This window comes from Xyrauchen texanus, chromosome 31 (assembly GCF_025860055.1).
Source record: "Xyrauchen texanus isolate HMW12.3.18 chromosome 31, RBS_HiC_50CHRs, whole genome shotgun sequence".
In the NCBI taxonomy this organism is placed as follows: Eukaryota; Metazoa; Chordata; class Actinopteri; order Cypriniformes; family Catostomidae; genus Xyrauchen; species Xyrauchen texanus.
The window spans coordinates 2,995,439-3,013,741 of record NC_068306.1 but is presented as its reverse complement, the minus strand read 5'-3'; the positions used below and the strand labels follow the sequence as shown (position 1 = coordinate 3,013,741).

The 18,303-nt window shown below is 40.9% G+C and overlaps 1 protein-coding gene across 7 annotated transcripts; it reads right to left on the bottom strand.

Moving 5' to 3' along the window:
* Positions 1 to 8,235: 8,235 nt before the first annotated feature.
* On the bottom strand, positions 8,236 to 18,017 carry LOC127624956 (uncharacterized). Of its 7 annotated transcripts, XR_007968233.1 has the most exons (6): positions 17,858 to 18,017; positions 17,154 to 17,413; positions 10,019 to 10,104; positions 8,790 to 9,887; positions 8,570 to 8,662; positions 8,236 to 8,383 (listed from the first exon to the last, which is right to left on the bottom strand). XR_007968233.1 is itself a non-coding variant. In XM_052099917.1 (3 exons), the coding sequence occupies exon 1, from the start codon at positions 15,662 to 15,664 to the stop codon at positions 13,538 to 13,540; it is 2,127 nt and encodes a 708-aa protein (XP_051955877.1). In that variant the 5' UTR covers positions 15,665 to 15,671; the 3' UTR covers positions 8,236 to 8,383; positions 8,570 to 8,662; positions 11,425 to 13,537. The 7 variants fall into 7 exon arrangements, 3 of the variants coding, with proteins under 3 accessions (XP_051955877.1, XP_051955876.1, XP_051955875.1); XR_007968234.1 differs by lacking the exon at positions 17,154 to 17,413; XR_007968232.1 differs by lacking the exons at positions 10,019 to 10,104; positions 17,154 to 17,413.
* Between the last annotated feature and the right edge of the window lie 286 nt (positions 18,018 to 18,303).

Here is an 18,303-nt window from a genome sequence, read left to right as displayed (position 1 = left end):
ATCTTTTGTTGACATTGAGATTGGATTTGATTTGACTTGGAAATACAAAAGATTGCACTTTTTATTTACTTGCACTTTATTGGTTTTTGAATGTATGGCAATCTGAGAGGCTTTTGAACAAGTGCAATACCTCAGGACATTTTGTTCATGTAAAATATACCTCATTGTCATGTTCTAGACAGTTCTACCCTCTTAATATTGTGGCAGTTTTTTTCTCTGTGGTATCGAAAATGGTATCGAATATCGATATTTTTCAAGGTATCGTATCGAAGTTAGAAATTCTAGTATCGTGACAACACTATTCCATATACATAAATATACACACCTATATAAACATGGAAAAAAATATACATACAGCATACAGTCAGGTCCATAAATATTGGGACATCGACACAATTCTAATCTTTTTGGCTCTATACACCACCACAATGGATTTGAAATTAAACGAACAAGATGTGCTTTAACTGCAGCCTTTCAGCTTTAATTTGAGGGTATTTACATCCAAATCAGGTGAACGGTGTAGGAATTACAACAGTTTGTATATGTGCCTCCCACTTTTTAAGGGACCAAAAGTAATGGGACAATTGGCTGCTCAGCTATTCCATGGCCAGGTGTGTGTTATTCCTTCATTATCCCATTTACAAGGAGCAGATAAAAGGTCCAGAGTTCATTTCAAGTGTGCTATTTGCATTTGGAATCTGTTGCTGTCAACTCTCAATATGAGATCCAAAGAGCTGTCACTATCATTGAAGCAAGCCATCATTAGGCTGAAAAATCAAAACAAACCCATCAGAGAGATAGCAAAAACATTAGGTGTGGCCAAATCAACTGTTTGGAAAATTCTTAAAAAGAAAGAACGCACCGGTGAGCTCAGCAACACCAAAAGACCCGGAAGACCACGGAAAACAACTGTGGTGGATGACCGAAGAATTCTTTCCCTGGTGAAGAAAACACCCTTCACAACAGTTGGCCAGATCAAGAACACTCTCCAGGAGGTAGGTGTATGTGTGTCAAAGTCAACAATCAAGAGAAGACTTCACCAGAGTGAATACAGAGGGTTCACCACAAGATGTAAACCATTGGTGAGCCTCAAAAACAGGAAGGCCAGATTAGAGTTTGCCAAACAACATCTAAAAAAGCCTTCACAGTTCTGGAACAACATCCTATGGACAGATGAGACAAAGATCAACTTGTACCAGAGTGATGGGAAGAGAAGAGTATGGATAAGGAAAGGAACTGCTCATGATCCAAAGCATACCACCTCATCAGTGAAGCATGGTGGCGGTAGTGTCATGGCGTGGGCATGTATGGCTGCCAATGGAACTGGTTCTCTTGTATTTATTGATGATGTGACTGCTGACAAAAGCAGCAGGATGAATTCTGAGGTGTTTCGGGCAATATTATCTGCTCATATTCAGCCAAATGCTTCAGAACTCATTGGACGGCGCTTCACAGTACAGATGGACAATGACCCGAAGCATACTGCGAAAGCAACCAAAGAGTTTTTTAAGGGAAAGAAGTGGAATGTTATGCAATGGCCAAGTCAATCACCTGACCTGAATCTGATTGAGCATGCATTTCACTTGCTGAAGACAAAACTGAAGGGAAAATGCCCCAAGAACAAGCAGGAACTGAAGACAGTTGCAGTAGAGGCCTGGCAGAGCATCACCAGGGATGAAACCCAGCGCCTGGTGATGTCTATGCGTTCCAGACTTCAGGCTGTAATTGACTGCAAAGGATTTGCAACCAAGTATTAAAAAGTGAAAGTTTGATTTATGATTGTTAATCTGTCCTATTACTTTTGGTCCCTTAAAAAGTGGGAGGCACATATACAAACTGTTGTAATTCCTACACCGTTCACCTGATTTGGATGTAAATACCCTCAAATTAAAGCTGAAAGTCTGCAGTTAAAGCACATCTTGTTCATTTCAAATCCATTGTGGTGGTGTATAGAGCCAAAAAGATTAGAATTGTGTCAATGTCCCAATATTTATGGACCTGACTGTATCTACAGCATCACATTAAACAAGGCTTCATCATTAAGTCCCATCGGTGATAAGGTTTGAAGAGTGTAGATCCAATAAATATCACGTTTCTGTAAAATCAATTCATTGTCTCTTGGTTGCATCTTAACACTCTCAATGCCACAAAAATGCAAAGAGGAGACATCATGATCAAACTCAACAAAATGAGCTGCAACAGGATAATTTGGATCTTTTTTCTTGATCAAACTCATGTGTTCACTAATTCGTTTTTTTAACTGATTTGATGTTTTCCCCACGTATCCAAGACCACAAGGGCAATGAATCAAATACAATAACAATACTTTTAAATCATCCTTTTTTTTTGTCATCTGCGAACTGGTAAAAGGTATTCAATAATCACCTGTTCTTCTACCCATGTTAGAGGTACAGGTGATAACAGAGTTTATTGAATACCTTATACCAGTTCGTGCATGACAAAAAAAAGGATGATTTAAAAGTATTGTTACACTGTGCACAATTATCACATCGATAAGACGTAGGTGAATATGTCATAGTAAAAGCAAATGAAAGTTATTTGGCTTTCTTTTGAATTGTTTTCAAAAAATCAGTGTCTTCTATGAAGAACTGTCCTAAACGCTTCTTCGATCCAATCAAGTGGGTAAACCCGTTGAAGAAATGTATTTTCATTATTTGAGACTTCTTAATAAAATCCGAATCAGAGTGACATATCCTCCTCATTCTGTAAAACTGACTTTTAGGAAGAGCCTTTTTTAGAGGAGTAGGGTGAGAGCTGGGTCAATCAAAAGAGTATTTCGGTCAGTGTCTTTTGTAAATAAAGTAGTAATGAAACTACCTTCGTTTTTTTGAACCATCGTGGTTACCTTACAGGTGTAATTTATTATATGGATTTGGGCAGCTGTATATGTGATGTTTTTCTCTTTTCTGTATTTATAGGTGTTTACTAGATGTTCCCCATTTTAATGATTGTCATTGGTTGTGATGTCATGGTCATCCAATGTGTTGATTGGTCATGACATATTTTAAATTGGGTGCTGTTGCACTCTGTTTTTAATTGCCTGATGAAGGTCGATCAAAATGTTGCTTTATACATTTTGAGCCAGGAATGAAAATTCAAGCCAGGATTTTTTTTTCATTTAAATGAAGTTTTGTGAAAAATGAATTCAGTTGTCTTCTTATTTTTATTTTCTCAAGTGATTTGAAAATGAACTTTTAAGTATCTTTTATTTTTCTTTATGATTTCAATGTAAATCACTTTGAATTACCACTGTGTATAATATCTGCTATATAAATAAATTTGCCTAGTGCAGTTCAGCATGCTTTTGTATCAAAGCAATTTGCCATTAGTTCCATAGAATACAGCAACCACTAATTACAGCAGAATTTAAATGCTGAACACTGTATATTACATTTGTGTAATCAGATTGTTCATTTATATATATTCAGATTCTTATTTACATTTATGCATTTGGCAGACGCTTTTATCCAAAGCGACTTACAGTGCAATTATTACAGGGACAATCCCCCCGGAGCAACCTGGAGTTAAGTGCCTTGCTCAAGGACACAATGGTGGTGGCTGTGGGGATCGAACCAGCGACCTTCTGATTACCAGTTATGTGCTTTAGACCACTACACCACTTATTTACAAAAAGTACTATTATTAGTGGTGTCTGCTAAGGTAAGTGTTGTTATCACTATTCATACTTTGGGACCCAAGTCATATCTAGAGACTAGAATATCAATAGTAAGACACTAACAACCACTCCTAACACCCTAGCAACTGCCTGACAACGCCATAGTATCATGCTGGGGAGTTTTGTACTGGTAAGCACCATTAATATTTGCTTCAGAAAATGTTGAAATCTGAGCAGAGCTGATGATGATGTCACTGTAAGGGGATTAAGGGAAAGGAGGAGGTGACAACCGGCTTGACACTATAAATTATATTTTAATAAGGGACTTAAACAAAAAGACAAACACGCCAAGGTGCCTGTAAATCTCTCTCTCCCACTGCAGTTTCCAGTCGGCCTTTATCCCTCTCTGAGGCTTGATTAGGCTGATTAGGGGCCGGGTGTGTAGCATCACGACCCAGGGAGGGGTGTGCCACTGTTTTAATAAAAAAGTCATTTTTGATGACCAATAGTTTTTTTGTTTTAATAACAAATGTCCATTATTTGATAACTTGAACTGCACATTTAATACTGTCAGTAGTTTTTGTATGTCAGTGAATAGATACATGGATCCATTGTTTGTCGTTATTTAAAGACTAGAGCAAACTTATTCCTGATGTGTTCTGTGAAATCAGCATAACAGCAAACTTGTATCACAAGTTATACGCATATTATTCTTTCTTACCACCACAAAATTAAATTGAAACAGAACCGCATGTACCTGCACATAAGTGGTCCAGTACCAACACATTAGATGTTACTCCATCGTAAAATAGCAAGCGACGGCTGGGTGTTATGATGAAGTAACTTCTGTTTTATTGGTGTAAATGTATTAACTACATTCCCAGTTACGAAAAAGGTTGGACAGTTTGAAAAATGCTAATAAACACAAAAAGGAGTGATTTGTAAATTATATTCACCCTTTGCTATATTGAAAGCACCACAACTACTCATTATATGATGTTTTTCCTTGTGAATTTCATTGTTTTTTGAAAATGTACAGTAATTTCAAATCAGATGATTTCAACACGCTCCAAAAATGTTGTGACAGTCGAGTGTTTACCACTGTGAAACATCACCAGTTCTTCTAATAACACTTAAGCATTTGGGCACTGAAGACACAATTTTGGTGGTGTAAATTTCCCCCATTCATCCATTATGTAAGTCTTTAGCTGCACATTTGTACGGGGTCTTTGTTGCCGTATGGTGTGCTTCATAATGTGCCTTGCATTCAAAATTGGAGACAGGTCAGAACTGCAGACAGGCCAATCTAGCACCCGCACTCTCTACTTACACAGACATGCACTTGTAATCCGGGCAGTATGTGGTTTGAAGTTGTCCTGCTGGAAAATGTAGGAACATCCCTGGAAAAGACGGTGTTGGATGGCAGTATATGTTGCTACAAAATCTTTACATATCTGTCTGCATTCATGGTGTTCTCACAGATGTGTGAGTTACCCATCCCATGGGCACTGACACACCCCTGGCACATACAGACACTGGCTTTTGGACCGGATGCTAATAACAGCTTGGATGGCCCAACTGCTTTGTTTTTCAAAAACTTTTTGAAATCTGGATTCTTCTGACCAAAAACCACAGCTCCACTGTTCTACTTTCCATCTAAGATGAGACCGAGCCCAGAGAAGTCGGCAGCGCTTCTGGACAGTGATGATGTACGGCTGCTCCTTTGCACAGTAGTCAAGTAATTTTTATTTTGTATAGCGCCTTTAACAACACACATCGTTTCAAAGCAGCTTTACAGAAAATCAGGCATTAACAGAAGATAAAACTAATGTTGATGAATCATCATTGTGTAATTAGATAAAATACGATTGTTTATCGTGTTTAAAAATAAGTAATTAATAATTGTATTAATAACCCCAGTGAACAAGCTGAAGGCGATTGTGTCAAGGAACACAAAACTACATAAAATGTTGATTAATGGGAGAAACCAGACTTACTGTGGGGGCCAGTTCCCCTCTGGCTAACATCATGAATATAATCCCAATATTAATTATGTATAGTGCAAATCATGGTTTAAAATTATTAAATTAAGTTTTAAGCGTCAAACATCGACAAACATGTTTAAATATCGATTTTGTATGAACATTAAGATTAATGACTAATGTCTTTGAAGTCCAGAGGAACTGCCAGAGGTATGGAGGACAAAACATGCAAAAATAATACATAAATAAATGTAATAATAAGAAAATAAATAAAGGAATAAATGTCTTGATAAAACAAATATAATTAGTTTTTAATGAAAGTTATTCCTGAATTTATTTTTGTAGACTTTTTCACATTATTTATTATTTTATTTTTATTCTTTAAAACTTGTTTTATTCTTTCATGTTTTTGTTTTTTATTATTATTTATTTATGCATTCATTTATTTTTATGTTTATTTATTACAACATTTATTTATTTTTGTATTTATTCTTATATTTCTGTCTCTTGTATGATAATGATGTGGGCGGGTCCTGCTTACCATTGGCTTATTGTAGATTGAAGCGTGTGCTCGATTACCCTTGACTTGTTTTGATGTGACGTCAGGTCATATATTGCGTGTAAACTAAAGCTATTTGTGGGGCTAAAAAAATAAGAGCTTCAGTCAATCCAAGATGTATTGGTTATACTACAATCACAAAATAAATGTGGAGCTGTTTCTTCAATAAAACCACAAAATGAGCAAGTTTCATAAATGATTCAACCTTGTCCTTTTCTTTTTTTCTGTGTTATATAACTTCATATTTTTATTTCTACAAATCCATAATATTGTTTTCTGTTGTTATGATTGTTCATTGTAAACGATACAACCACGCTTCATTTCCCTGATCGTTGCATGTATATAAATCTATTGCTGACTTTTCACATATATCTAGAGTTGCGCGACATGCTAATGAAGTGTATAATCACGCATCAAATAACTGTTTCATTTAGAGTATTGGTGCTGATTCATGTTTTAGGAGAGCTGTAGGCCGGTATGAATGTAGAAGCACATCCTGGATTGTTAAACTCTCTGTAAAACGTTTCCCTGCATATTCAAAATCTGTGCGAGTCAGAGCGTGCCGAGGTGGGACGTCCATACCTGCATGAAGTTGGCCCAACACCCAACGCAAAACTTCGGCAAAATAGTCTCAATCGTTTGTGCTTCGTTTGTGCTGTAAAAATGTTCGTGTGCTGCTTTTGTTTTTTAGATATTAAAAGAATATTTATAGGTCATTCTGAGGTCACTCAGCCCCCGCATGCTCCAAATTCACCCAAAATAGTCTCTATCGTTTGTGCTGCTTCGGATTTTTAAATATTAGACATTGAATTACAGGCGAATTATAAATGCTGATATTTATTGAATACAATACTGACCGAATAAAATAGATCACTTAATGGTCACAAAAATCATAGGTTAGTAGCAGTCTCAGTCATTCTGATTACTATATATTAGGCTACTTTATTATATATTTCTAAAATAGGTATATCTAGTTTTGTGTGTTATGATTTATGAGCAGTGCGGGTTTGTTATTTCAGTCTCTTGCCAAAATGTTGGATGAAGATGTTTTAATACAACAACAACTCCTTATCAATGTTCTTGTAGTCGCTATGGTGTTTATTAAAAACCATATTGTTGTTCAGACAGCAGCAGCTCAATATTCATCTGGTGTCTGTCGGACTTTGTCACTCACTTTCACTCAGCTCTGGGCACGAGAACAAAAGCGCAAATCTCCTCAATGTGAACACTTCAGTAGAATTTCTGTCCAGACTAATCATCACAGTATTTGTTCAATAAACAATTTTTCAATAAACAATCTTTACTTCATTCACTGGTGTTTCCTGATTGAATTTTTTATTTATTTACATGGAGTATCATCTGCTACACTTCACTGCCACCACTAGGCGCAAGTGACACCAGCCCAATGGTGCTTAAGTGTTTAATTAAAAACACTGATGACTCCCTGCACACTGGCTGTTCCAAGCGTGCGATGTCTGGTAACTTGCGTGTGCAGATAGCCAATGAACTGTGTGAGGGTAGAATGGAACCCCATGTATGGAGGGCATCAGAGGCAACAAAGCTGATGGATTTTGGAGATCCTGAGCCAAGTCATCTGCCTAATTTGGCCACCCTGCGCAAAGCAAAGCAAGAGAGAAATGATTTAGAATTAGGCGACAAGGATCTCATTGTGTCCCTGCAGATGTTAAAATACAGTGCACCGCACAGTGGTAGCATTAAAGAAATTGGACTGGACAAGTTTTTCTGTCATTATTGGAGTCAAACACAAATGTATATGTACAAGTCCTTCTCAAAGACATCTACTAACCCCACTGTGAGTTTTGATGCAACTGGCTCAGTAGTGAGGAAACTACAGAGACCAAATGGCAAGTCTGGCCATATATTCTTATATCAGGGCATTCTGGCAGGGGATGAGAGCTCAAGTGTCCCAGAGGTGCAAATGCTGTCAGAGAGACACGATGTTAATGCAATAACACATTGGCTGACAGAATGGATACGCGCAGGTGCACCAACTCCAAAAGAGGTTGTGAGTGACTTTTCTCTGGCTTTGCTCGGAGCTCTGGTTAAGGCTTTTACTCATCCTGATCTAAAGACCTACATCAATGAGTGTTGTGCTGTCTTACTCAGTAAAAAATCAGCAAAAGTGCCACCTTGTTTTGTTCGGGTTGATGTTGCACACTGCATCAAGATGATCTGCCAGTGGGACTGCTTGAAGAAAAAAACACATTGCATTAAAGATTTCTTTGTGAGGTCAATGGCACAGCTTCTCATGTCACATTCCATGGATGATGCAAAAGAGCTACTACGCAGTATTACTGTTGTGGCTCTCAGCGAAGCAGAGGCAATGACAGTTCTGGAGCCCCCCTCATATCAGAAAGGTGCAAGAAATACCTGAAAGCCTGAATTGTAGAAGAGTGTGTCATCATTCCAGATGTAGAGGGTGATGACCTGGAAGTGGATCCATGTGACCAAACACAGACAGACCTACGACAGTGGGTAACAGACATATGTGAGGAGAGCAGGTCACTTGCTGTAGCTCATGGGGATCATGATAATATGCACTTCCTCCCTGAGATTATTCCCAATATAATCTGGCTTGCAAGTTACTTACCACTCTGGACAGGGGTAATGATCCCTCACTTTCGAAGCACCAACATCACCGCAAGTTCAGCCAATGTTGAAGCAGAGTTCAAAAACTTAAAACATGGACTTTTCAAGCATGAAAACTTGCCTATTCGGGTGGATCGATTCATTGCTCGACATCTGTCCTTCATTGAAGGCAACATGCAAATTTGTTCTGCAAAACAAAAAGGTGAGGAAAAAGATGAAGACGAAGCAGCTGTAGCAACAGTGATCATCACAGGAGCCAATCCACTACCCACCACAACTTGCAGTGTAGATGGGAAACCAGAAATGGATGCTTCCTGTTCTGGGAAATCTGACAATGTCACAAACATCCATCCAACAGATGAAGATGCGGTTGAAAACTGGAGAGGCCTAGCAGTTCCACCCAAAACCAACCATCCAACAACCTCCTCAAGCTAGTGAAATCCATCACCACAAAGGGTCTGAATGCACAGGCTTAAACACAGAGGGCAGAGCTGCTCTGTGAAATATTTGAAGCTGTCCGATTGAAGACTGGTGCTCTCCAAATCGATGCAGCGTGCCACATCTCCATGATCATTGAAAAGTCAAAGACAAAATGTGCATGTGTTTCCTTCCCAAAACAGTGCTCCTCACAGTATTGTGGTCTCAGCACACAAGTCACCCGGGAAGTTCCATTTATTTGTACTTCTGTTGCTGTACTTCAGGCATGGCTCATCTTCAGACCGCAGTGGAAGAAGGCCTTACCCTTCCGGAGTCCCCCTGCCTCAGGCCAATACAAAGTCCCTCACAGTGTCCCTCTGCATTCAAGACAGATACCTCAGGAAAAGGGCTCTGTGCAGGGAAAGTTTCTCAAAGTTACAGTCCGGGAGAAGTTCTGTGGATTGACACTGACCTGGGAAACAACTCCACAGAATTTCCTTTGTGTGAATTTCCCTCCAATCTGATGCTACAAGGAGAGAGATTTACTTTAAGGGCAATCACTGCTTTCAAAGGAGGCTTAACCCAGGAAGCTCTAGTTATTGACAAGAAGACCCAGGATGCTCTTGGACATTATGTGGCCTACTGCAGGAGGTCTCCATGTGTCTGGGAGATGTATGACGACCTGAGAAGTGGAGTGACAGGAGTGTCAGAAAAAAGAAAATATGCCCACATGCTGTATTATACACAAAAGACTGATTGCATGGTTTAAATTTAATTTCACAAATACAAGTATTTCTGTTATATGCCACACACCCTTGTTTTCCTACTCCTGTTTGGAGAAGTAGTATCTGCTTTTCAGGAAGTCAGGCTTGATGTTGTTTGCTCTCAAGTCTGTTATTCTGGTTTGGTTTGAAGACAGATAGTGGCTTGTCAGTATTAAGTGTTTTTAATTTTATGTTTTTAAAGGTCCATTATTTGTGTTAATGGATGTTTGATAGTACGCAGTAATTTAATTCAAAAGTAAAATTATTTTGGCTTAATTCATTGAGTCACGAGTTTCCACATACATACACACACATATACAGTGCATCCTGAAAGTATTCACAGCGCTTCACTTTTTCCACATTTTGTTATGTTACAGCCTTATTCCAAAATTGATTAAATTCATTATTTTCCTCAAAGTTATACAAACAATACCCCATAAAGACAATGTGAAAGAAGATTGATATATATATATATATATATATATATATATATATACACACACACACATACATATATATACTAGCAAAAAGTTTGAAATCATTACGATTTTTTAATGTTCACCAAGGCTGCATTTATTTGATAAAAAATACAGTAAAAAAGTAATATTGTAAAATATTATTCCAATGTAAAATAGTTGTATTCTATCAGAATATATAGTAAACTAATTTATTCCTGTGATCAAAGCCGAATTGTCAGCATTACTTTAGTCTTCAGTTTCACATGATTCTTCAGAAATCATTCTAATATGCAGATTTGCTGCTCAAGAATAATTCATTATTATTATCAGTTGAAAACAGTTGTGCTGCTTTTTTTTTTTTTGGATACACAACCATTAAAAGGTTTGGGGTAAGTAATATTTATATATAATATGTGAAAAATCTTTTAACTATTCACTCTAATTGCTAGTTCAGGTTGGCAGAAGGCTGCAGTTTGTCCGGTTAGAACAACGATGTCTCACTCAGGTTATGTTCCAAATCGTTGGTTAATTAAAGATGCATAGATGTGTGGTTCTGTTAATACAAAATACAGATATAAACATATATAAACCACAAACAATATCAATAAAGATTATTTGGTAAAATACTGACGAATAGCAGTGAAATGTAATACAATACAATCTCTATGATGATGATATACTTGAAAAGGTGGGGATGGATGTGTTTGCGCTAACACTGTGCATGAGCTGTGCACGCGAGCATGGCTACTGATGCATGTGCGGTCGAACCGAGATGTAAACAACTATGAGCGCATGCGCACGATCTGAGGTACAACCGTGCATTGGTGATTATAAGGAATAAATATAACTATTACTAACAACAAATGACATCAATATACATGGAATTGTAGCAGTGTCACAGCAGTAGAATAAAATTAAGTAAACGACCTTAAATGTAAACAGGGATACAGGCGGATTAGCTTCGCTGAGAATGTTCAACAATTATGTGATTACTTACAGTGTGATGCACGCACACGCACAATCGATAAACTCCTCCGATTTGGGCTAATACACTATATTTCACTCTACAAACTATATACAATATTCAGCCGATCTCCTTTTCCATTTATCACCCGTCTAACTCTCTTCCTGTCACTTCGCAAAAACTCCAGTGGACAGTTTTGGAATAGTCCATTTCTCGCTGAATAACAGGGGTAGCTGGGAGAGTCCATGTGCCAAACGGGGAGCACTTTTTACAGCCGCCCCCAAATTCAGTGTGAATTTGCCAATTTTAAGTGTCTTTGCTACATTAAATTTAAAGCTAGCCGGGAAGAGAGGGCAGGCAAATAATTTTGGCTACAGGTCGGATGTAAGTTTTGCTGTCAACCCGTATTTCCGCGGATCTGACTCTCTTATCCAACCCAGGAAAGACCTGAACAATTCTCCCTACAGGCCAAAGAGCACGGGGCAGTTGTTGATCCACAATCATGACTGTGTCACCGACCCGCAGGTCAGCTTCTTCAGTCTTCCATTTCTGTCTGATCTGGAGGTTGGGTAGGTAGTGCTGAATAAAGTGCCTCCAAAAGTGGTCAGCCAAAAGCTGGCTATGTCTCCATCTCTTACGGCTCAGGAGTCCCGAGTCTTGGAATACCACTTGCGGTAATGAGGCATCTCGCCGCCCCATCAACAAGATGTTCGGAGTTACTGGATCTGGATCAGCGACGTCTGAAGAAGTGTAGCCAATGGGTTTGGAGTTGAGGATTCCTTATATTTCTATGAAGACAGTTCTCAGCACTTCTTCTGTAACTGTCTGGCTGCCGATGGTGACGTGAAGTGCAGCCTTTAGAGAACGAATTTCTCTCTCCTAACATCCGCCGAAATGGGGTGAACTGGGTGGATTGAAGATGAATCTTATTTGTTGGCTAGCGAGTTGAGCTTGAAGCTCAGGATGAAGGGCGATGTATGACTCTTTCAGTTCCCTTTCTCCTCCTTTAAAATTGGTGCCTTGGTCTGACAGAAGCTCAAAAGGTTTACCACGTCTGGAGATAAATCATCGTAATGCCATCAAGAAGGAATCTGTGTCGATGCTGGTGAGTATGTCAATGTGGACTGCACGGGAAGTCATGCATTTGAAGATGATTCCCCATCTTTTTTCATTCCTGCGCCCCACCTTTATAGTGTAAGGTCCAAAGCAATCCACACCTGTTGAGTAGAAAACAGGTTGATGGATCCTCAATCTGGCAGGTGGGAGGTCAGCCATTTTTGGTGGATGTGGTTGTCCCCGCCATCTCTGACACTCTGCACATTGTCGTTGGTGGTTTCTGACTGCAGCCCGTCCCCGTATCACCCAGTATTTCCTCAGAAGTTCAGCAAACACCCTATCTGGTCCTGGGTGATGTAGCCGATTATCATAGTCCTTGATCACCAATTTGGTAATTGGATGAGACGAGTCGAGGACAATAGGATGTATCGTATCTTCCTCTAGCTGGCTGATCCGACGGAGACAACCGCCAACACGTATGAGTTTGGTGTCCTCATCAAATTCCGGGGCTAAGCACAGCAAGCGACTATTTTTTGGCAAGGATTTATCTGCCCTGAGGAAGGACAGTTCGTCTGGAAAGGAGTCAGTTTGGCTCTGACGGAGTACTGCAAGTTCTGCCTCTTTGTAGTCATCTGCTGTTGGGATATCAGTAGCTGCCCCGTTGGCATGCTGGATGTAAGCCTTCAACAACTCTGGAAGTGTATGGAATTTCTGTGGATCGGGAGTAGGTGGAGTGGAGATTGATAGACCAACGAAGATTGGCTTCCTCAGTTCACTGTCCTGATCAATGGTCTTAAATGGTGGCATCTCCGGCCAGTGGTCAGTTGTCTGTCTGAGGAATTTTGGCCCCTTATACTATCCGCTTTCCTGTCTATGTCACAGAGCAGTTTTCCCTTTGTGATGTCATCTGCGGGGTTATCCTTTGTTGGCACGTATTTCCAGTTATCAGACTCCGTGAGTTCCTGGATTTCTGCCACTCTGGTGCCTACGAAAACTTTAAAATGACATGAGTGTGACAGCAGCCAGGTAAGGACAGTTGTCGAGTCAGACCACAGAGTAATACTGTGGATGGGCAAAGTCAATTCTGTCTTCAGCACTTTTGCGAGTTGTGCACCTGTGAGTGCTGCACATAACTCCAAACGTGGAATGTTTGCTGCTTTTTCGGAGCTACCCGAGATCTACCAGTTACAAAGGCTACTTCCACTATACCTTCCAGGTTTTCAGTTCGTAAGTAGGCCACGGAACCGTAGGCTCGCTCTGAGGCGTCACAGAAAATGTGGATCTGCCTCATACTGGTAGACTGATCCAGTTCTTTACTGCAGTAAGCCCTCGGCAAAACAATGTGCTGCAAACCATCCAGCTCACTCTCCCATGCTTTCCACAAGTTCAACAGGTTCTCTGGTAGACGGGGATCATCCCACTCTCTTTTCTTGTCCCATAACTTCTGTACGATCACCTTGGCCCGTGTTGTGAATGGCACAATATAGCCTATGGGGTCATACTGCCTAGCGAGGATCTGGTATATGCTCCGCATAGTTGGAAGTGGGTGGTCTGCCTGCCGCTGCTTATAGGAGAGAGTGTCTGATGAGCAATGCCAGTGTAACCCAAGAGTTGACTCTTGTGCATCTTGATAACCTTTGCTGAGCCACAGGATGCTGCTTTGAGATTGAGCATCAGCTGGCAGGTGGCTGATGACTGATGGATCATTACTCGCCCACTGTCTTAGATCGAAGCCTCCAGAACTTAAGAGACTGCGGAGTCTGTCTACAAGATCTTTCGCTGTCTCACTTGAGGTGAAGCTCTGAAGGCAGTTGTCAACATAGAAAGATTTCTCTACTGAGAACTGTGTGTCTTCCGACTCACTGTGATCCAGGACATGCTTCTGTAACGCGTATGTGGCGCAGCATTGACTGCACGTTGTTCCGAATGGAAGTACTTGCCATTCATACACGTCCGGTGCCTTGTCTCTCTGCAGATCTCTCCAAATGAATCTCAGTAGTGGTTTGTCCTCAGGCAAAAGGCGTACCTGGTGGAACATCCCACGAATGTCACTACTAATGGCGATGGAATGTTCTCTGAATCGCAGAAGAACTGACAGAAGAGAAGAACTGAGTGGTGGACCCGGAAGCAAGTACTCGTTCAGGTTGTGGCCTTGGTAAGCAAATGAGCAGTTGAAGACAACACTTTTCTTTTCATTATGCTCCACCAAATGATGTGGAATGTACCAGCTCTCTTTGGAACAGTCCACCTGCTCAGGAGTGAGTTTCGTGATGTAGCCAGCTTGCTGTAACCTGACTATCTCCTCTTGGTAGGCCGCCGCTTGATCAGGATTCTTGTTCAAATGATACTCTATTCCCCTTAATTGTGGCAGGACAGCTTCTTTGGGTGCATGTAGACCTGGCATATCTTTAGCACGAAGAAGAGGGGTCGCATAGCGCTGGATTTTGTTAACATCCACTCTCCTGGTTTTATCCTGAAGAAGTTGGATGGACTCTTGATCCTGTTTAGACCTCGTCAGTACCTTCTCGTTTCGATATGGAAGAATGTGGAGAAACTGTGGAAAATGGACATTTGCATAAAGGTCGTTAGTGGGCCATAAGCTGGTGAAAAGACATTGCTGTGGGGAAAGTCTGCTGGTTAGTTCTTGTGCTGGGCCCTGTAGCGTCCCTCCTAGGCGTGTTCTCACAGCAGCAGGGCCACCAGGTGGACCCAATCTGACCGGTTCTATGGGTGTGATGAGGTGAGGGCAGTCAGAACCAATGAGAACTACTGGTTTCACTTTGTAAAGGTGCTGTAGTGGCAGGCCTACAAGGTGCTTGTACTTCTTCTGGAGTACCTTGACGGGATGCGTGTGCTCTGCTAGACCCAGACTATTGGCTGTGAATGCGCTCTGTATCCTGAAAGCCTTACGAGGGTTAACCACTGAAGACACAGTAAAGGTCACAGCCGCCCCGTGAAGAGTCTGTGTATCTTGCCTGACTGTACGGAGAACCAAGGCCTCTGGCTGTCCTTTCAGATTCAACCTCTGCACAGCTTTGTGTAGAATAATAGTTCGCTCTGACCCATCATCGAGGATTGCATACGCCTCCATGGATTTGTTGCCATTTCGGAGCAGAACTTTAGCCACCTTCAGCAGAATTTTATTCTCACAGGTTGGACGATCCACATACAAGACTGCACTGGCTGGAGCCGATGCTTCTGTGACTGCTCTGTTCATTCACATCATGTAAGGCTAGCACGTGCTTTCTGTTACAAGATGGACAAAGGGCTTTTAGAGTGCAATTGACAGCATGATGGCCACGCCCACAGCGCCAGCATCTATTTTGGCCTTTAATCCAATTCACCTTCTGCTCTTTGTTGAGTAACTTAAAGTTCTCACAGCCGCTCAGGAAATGTCTGTTATTGTCGCAGTATGGACAGTAAACATTCACCCCTTCTCTCTTAGCAGCAGTACTCAAGCCAGTCCGCAAAGTCCAATAATGTGGGGATAGTGACATGAAGAGGATGTGTGTACCTCTTGAAACTGGACCTGAGATCATGCGGTAATTTGCTCATCAGTCTGGACACATGTGATCCACACTCCAACTCGACATTACCTTTCTGACCCAGCTGTTCCAACATACTGACCAGGGAACGCACTTAGTCAGAACATGCGAAAAGTTTTCACATCTCCACTGCGAATGTTTGATCCATCCATCAGTTCTGCAATGTGTTGTAAGGCTAGCTGATGTGGCTGGCCATACATTTTATTGAGGGCTATCATTGTGTTTGTGAAGGGAAAGCTTGAGTTACTGTATAAGTATGCCACAAGTAGGGCTTCCTCCAACTTAAGATGGTCTGTGAGGATCTGATACTTGAATCGCTCCATTGCGTCCTCAGGCAAAATGTTCTCCAATGCTATTCTCAATCGAGAGAACTCTCTAGAATCAGGGGAGGTTAGGAAGGGAATGGTTGGAGCAGGGCCTCGGTACATTTTCTCCTGCCTTGATGAAGACAGATAATACGCCTGTCTGTGGCCTGAATGCGGAGATAGCACATGCTCATATGTTGTGGTTTCGAACTCTGGCTGATGAGCTGGAATGTGTTGGGAGGAACGAGAGTACCTGGGTTGAGGTGGGTCACTGTAACGCACTTGTGGTGGTGCTCTTACATGTATTGAGGAGGAAATATCCATGTTTCTGAAATCCTCAGCTAATCCAAGTCGCTCATCCATTGTAACTGGGCCCGGTTCTCTCATGGCCGTAAGCGGTGTTGGGGGTTTGTCCGTGGGGCTGGAGTAGGACGGAACTGTTGTGGAGTCTCATGGCTCACCACTGAAGAAAAGGGACCTGGAGATAGCACTGGTAAAGTCACTGGCCTGGAGGGGGCTCCCCTTTCCGCCTTAAGACTTTGAAGTTCCTGATGTAACATGGCATTCTGTTGTCGCATCTCCTGCAATGCTGAAATAATATCTGGAAGCTGGCTGGTTTGTAGCCGCAAGTCTGCATTCTCGCGTTTCATCACCTGCAGCATAGCTGTAAGCTCTACTTCCTCTTCTCCCCGCCCATCAGATCTTTCACTTTGCCATTCATCTCTCAGTGTCCACTTATCATGATCTAACTCTTGACTGACAGGAGAAGTCGATCGAGTCTGTCCTACCATACTTGGTGACTGAACTCTGCTATGACCGAATTCTGGAAGTGGCTGTCGATGTGGCAATGGCTCACCAAGCTCGTAATCCACTAAATGAGTCGGTGGGTTGATCTGTCTTCGTGGGCGCATGACAGGCTCTTTCCTCTCGGGTTGAGACATCTCTGTAGCAATTCAACAATCCGGCTTGAAGGACCATGAAAAATCTTTTAACTATTCACTCTAATTGCTAGTTCAGGTTGGCAGAAGGCTGCAGTTTGTCCGGTTAGAACAACGATGTCTCACTCAGGTTATGTTCCAAATCGTTGGTTTATTAAAGATGCATAGATGTGTGGTTCTGTTAATACAAAATACAGATATAAACATATATAAACCACAAACAATATCAATAAAGCTTCTTTGGTAAAATACTGACGAATAGCAGTGAAATATAACACAATACAATCTCTATGATGATGATATACTTGAAAAGGTGGGGATGGATGTGTGTGCGCTAACACTGTGCACGAGCTGTGCACGCGAGCATGGCTATTGATGCATGTGCGGTCGAACCGAGATGTAAACAACTATGAGCGCATGCGCACGATCTGAGGTACAACCGTGCATTGGTGATTATAAGGAATAAATATAACTATTACTATCAACAAATGACAAAAATATACATGGAATTGTAGCAGTGTCACAGCAGTAGAATAAAATTAAGTAAACGACCTTAAATGTAAACAGGGATACAGGCGGATTAGCTTCGCTGAGAATGTTCAACAATTATGTGATTACTTACAGTGTGATGCACGCACACGCACAATCGATAAACTCCTCCGATTTGGGCTAATACACTATATTTCACTCTACAAACTATATACAATATTCAGCCGATCTCCTTTTCCATTTATCACCCGTCTAACTCTCTTCCTGTCACTTCGCAAAAACTCCAGTGGACAGTTTTGGAATAGTCCATTTCTTGCTGAATAACAGGGGTAGCTGGGAGAGTCCATGTGCCAAAGGGGAGCACTGATTTCTGAAGGATCATGTGACATTGAAGATGGAGTTTAAAAAATAAATAAAATTATGCCAGTCAGATTACAAACAATGAACATGACAATTGTCAATCCAACACATAGAATAAAATATACAGCATATATAGACTACAAATAGAAAGACATACAGTATAATCTATAAAATAAACAATACAAGTAAAATGAACAAAATAGAAATTAAAAACAAACA

Excerpts from the sequence above, each read along its gene's own strand:
- LOC127624956 (XM_052099917.1), bottom strand. The coding sequence starts at position 15,664 with ATGAACAGAGCAGTCACAGAAGCATCGGCTCCAGCCAGTGCAGTCTTG.